The sequence below is a fragment of the Mastigoproctus giganteus genome, chromosome 5, assembly GCF_048544385.1.
Source record: "Mastigoproctus giganteus isolate SK-2022 chromosome 5, ASM4854438v1, whole genome shotgun sequence".
NCBI lineage: Eukaryota > Metazoa > Arthropoda > Arachnida > Uropygi > Thelyphonidae > Mastigoproctus > Mastigoproctus giganteus.
The window spans coordinates 226,880,017-226,883,750 of record NC_143579.1 but is presented as its reverse complement, the minus strand read 5'-3'; the positions used below and the strand labels follow the sequence as shown (position 1 = coordinate 226,883,750).

Sequence of the window (3,734 nt, the reverse complement as noted above, 5' to 3'; positions counted from 1 at the left end):
TTAATAATTTCGCGAGGGGTGGAGCTCCCGCTGCCGTGGACGCGTGTTGAGTCGTCGGACTGAAGCCGGCAGTTAACGTTCGTCCAAACCCACTGCGTGTCACGTGCACTTCGCGCCTCCCGATTGGACTGCGCGTTCACAAATTTTCACGATCCGCAAAGTAGTCGCTATCGAAGTGGCGACAAGTTGGACGAGCATCGTCGTTTCAAACCAACTTCCGATTCGGACGGCGGGAAAAAAAGCGATCGGCCGCACACAGTCTCTCTGCGACGACCTTGTGACCACACTTGTGTAGCTGTCTTGCACGTGCAGTCATCGCTTGTTTTCGTCAGCCTGCAGTTCCACGCTTTCGCCGACCAGCTCAGCCGCCCGCCGCTGGGCTTCTACCTGAACGCCACTCCCATGCGCTTTCCAGTGCGCGAGGAGGCTCGGAGCCAGGCGAGCGTTACGCCCCAACAACCTGGGTTCTGCCCCTCGTACCACAGTCACATGATGGAAGCGCTTCAGCAGGCGGCCGCACCACCTTCTCCGCTGACCCCCGCTTCCGTTGTCCAGCCGCCGGAGTCGCTAAGTTGTGTGGTGCGATGCCCTTCCTTGAGGGATGTCGACGTGAACTCCATCCGAAACCTCATCTCGAACCCGCGATCGCCCTCCGACGGAGACCAAGATGCGCTCGTGTCGGTTGACTCGGACGACCAAGAAAACGAACTGGACGGAGGTGGTGTGGCCGAAGTGGACACCACCGATACGGGGGACCAGAAGGACGCTTCCAAAGGTGAAGATGGCAAGTCGAAGAGCCACCTGGTGAAGCCCCCCTACTCGTACATCGCACTAATCACAATGGCCATCCTGCAGTCTCCGGAGAAGAAACTGACGTTGAGCGGCATCTGCGACTTCATCAAGAACAGATTTCCTTTCTACCGCGAGAAGTACCCCATGTGGCAAAATAGCATCCGACACAACCTGTCGCTCAATGACTGCTTCATCAAGATTCCACGTGAGCCTGGCAACCCCGGTAAAGGCAACTATTGGACCCTGGACCCTGCCAGCGAAGACATGTTCGACAATGGCAGCTTCTTGCGGCGAAGAAAACGCTACAAACGCCAGCATCCCGACCCGCTGAAGGATCCTTCGGCCTTCATGGCAACTATCCATCCGTACAGGCCAGCTCACGGACTATTCGCAGGCGGACATCCCCCTCTAGGTTTTTCTGGAGGTTATCCGTACATGCCACCACCTGTGCCGTTGCTGACTCCTCAAGATCTCGCCCGCGTCTCTCTGCAGTCCATCAACTTAGGCCTCCCCAACCACCTCGCTAGTCCCGTCTTGCCGCAGACACTCCTTCCTCCGCCGGAGACCCCCAGCGTTCCGTGCACAAAGCAGTCATCCCTCTCATCCAAACCCAGTTTCTCCATCGACCGAATCATCGGTGACAAAGTTTCCGAAGTGAGCAAAGCTGCCGACCTTATGACCTTACGACCGACGGTGATCCCAGGCACGACTTCGTTCATGAGTTTACCGCGTTCGGTAGCCCCGTGTCCGGAGAGTGCGTTCGCGTATCCAAGCACAGCGCTAACAGCCCTGAACTTAGAGAAGTATCGCCAATATCTACAATCACTGGGGGTTGCCCCCTTAGAAACCAACATGGGATGGCCGCGATGATTCCTTACCTTTGTGTTGTGGAAATAAACAGTCGAACTAGTTACAACGTGGGATGAAAAACCTAGGATTCCCAGATTTCTCAAGGGAAAAAAAAAAGGGCAGACGAGCCATCCACTAATTCAGGATGCAGACGTAAATTATATGCAAGACTGTTGGCAAACACAATGCGGGTACTCCTGTATATGTATGTAAAATAGACCCAGAAAATCCCCCACCCCACTGTGTGTTAATGTGAGCAGACAAAACCGTGAAACTTCAGTGCAATCTCAAAGCATCTTTCCTATTTTCAGAAGAAAATAAAAAAGAAACAAACATAAAAACAGTGCATACCAAGACCACCCTCCCCTTTATCAGTCCCCCAAACAGCAGCTCTTGTAAATCACTGATAAAAATGACCCTCCAAATAATAACTATCCTCACACCCTCCCCCAGCCTGCGATAAAGTACAATACAGGGGCATTTTGAAAAAAAACTTCTTACGTAGCATTTTTTTAATGACTACAAGTGTGTGAAAAGGAAGTTCACCGAGGGACTATCTCCACTCCAAAAAAAAGGTTTGATTTCCCCAAAACCTTCTATTTCTAATTAGTTTCTAGTATGGGTTGAACTTGTACGTATGTATTATGTGTGTGTGTGAAAAATAAACATCGCGTCAGAGACACCAGTGAGAAATTGTAACAATCTTAGACGTTTTGTAGTGCCGTATTCACTAAAAACGTCCCCCACCCCTCATTGCCAAATCTTGGAAGAAAAATGGTGCCCACTTGCAATGTAGATAATGTGTTGTACCTTTGTGTGTACTTAATAAAAACAATCCATTGACAATGTCTATGTAGTTAGGCCTATTTTATTATTAGTCTATTGGTACAAAAGCCCCACCTAACGGAAATTTACAATTTATTTAATATTTATGAAATTAAAAAAAGCCCCACCTAACGGAAATTTGCAATTTATTTAAGATTTATTAAATAATAAATATATTGAAATTCAATAAGGAAACTAGGTGGAACTCGTGCAATATAAATTTATTTATTCATTCTCTCAAAAGAAAGCATGCAGAATGTGTACACTATTACTAATTAGATTGTAATTAATTAATTATTATTTAAAGTTAATTAATTTGGTGACAGTGAAAGGAGAATTTTTTTTTTTTTTAATTTTGACTTTTTGTGATTTCTTCAGGAATATTTGACCAGGAGTTCTCTACAGGATTGGTTTGTATCCGGGAACTCCCTAAGACTACTGTAAGGGGATGAGTAACAATGTATATAAAACCTCTTGGTAGACGATATGCTGGAACCTTCTTGATGGAGGTCTCAGTCTACCTTGTGATGATTTCATTTGGGAGTGGACGTGTTTGAACAGTTGACCATATTCGAGGATATTTGAGAATGCGTGTTATAAATGTTAAGTCCTGTGGTTATACATTTATTAATCAAGATACTGAGTTGTCTGTGATATTTTTGATCCAAATAGATCATAGAATGCTTTGGAAGTTGATTGTAAAAGTCAAAAATAAGGTTCCAACTAACCTGACATAATAAAAGCATATGAAACGCTTTTATCCAACTACTGGTCCATCTGTTGATGTTATGGTTTTAATATCCTGGTTATAATATCATAAACCAGATTCCTGGTTCAGACTCGGTATTTGGATACAAATACCGAGAAGTGGAAGAATCACATTTCTAAGATTCCCTTCTGAGGTTATCTTACTCATCAATCTTATTGATGAGTATTGATGAATATAATCAATCTTATTGAGACATTCAGACCAAGATGAATTTCATTTCAACCCATGGTACACAAGAGAACCTTACGCAGCTTACTAAAATTAGAAATAGTCTACATAACTCTATCTAACCAATTTAATATCATCATCAGTTGTCATGGTGTTGAAAGAACTAATCTTGCCTTTGGACATTATTCCACAATATCTTACTCTTTTGGTAGTTCATGCTACTTGTCAGTGAGTCATAAATCTGAAATGAAATATTATCCTATCAATTAGGTCGTAATGAGATCTCTTTTTTAGTGAAAAAGTTTAAGAAAGCTTCTTATTAGGGCAGGAA

At 44.6% G+C, this 3,734-nt stretch overlaps 1 protein-coding gene across 1 annotated transcript; it reads left to right on the top strand.

Annotated features, from left to right (window-relative positions):
- The first annotated feature begins 492 nt into the window (after nt 1-492).
- Nucleotides 493-1,662, top strand: LOC150086185 (forkhead box protein D3-like). The gene has a single exon (XM_090374821.1). It carries the CDS (start codon nt 493-495, stop codon nt 1,660-1,662), a length of 1,170 nt encoding a protein of 389 aa, XP_090230947.1.
- Nucleotides 1,663-3,734: the final 2,072 nt, after the last annotated feature.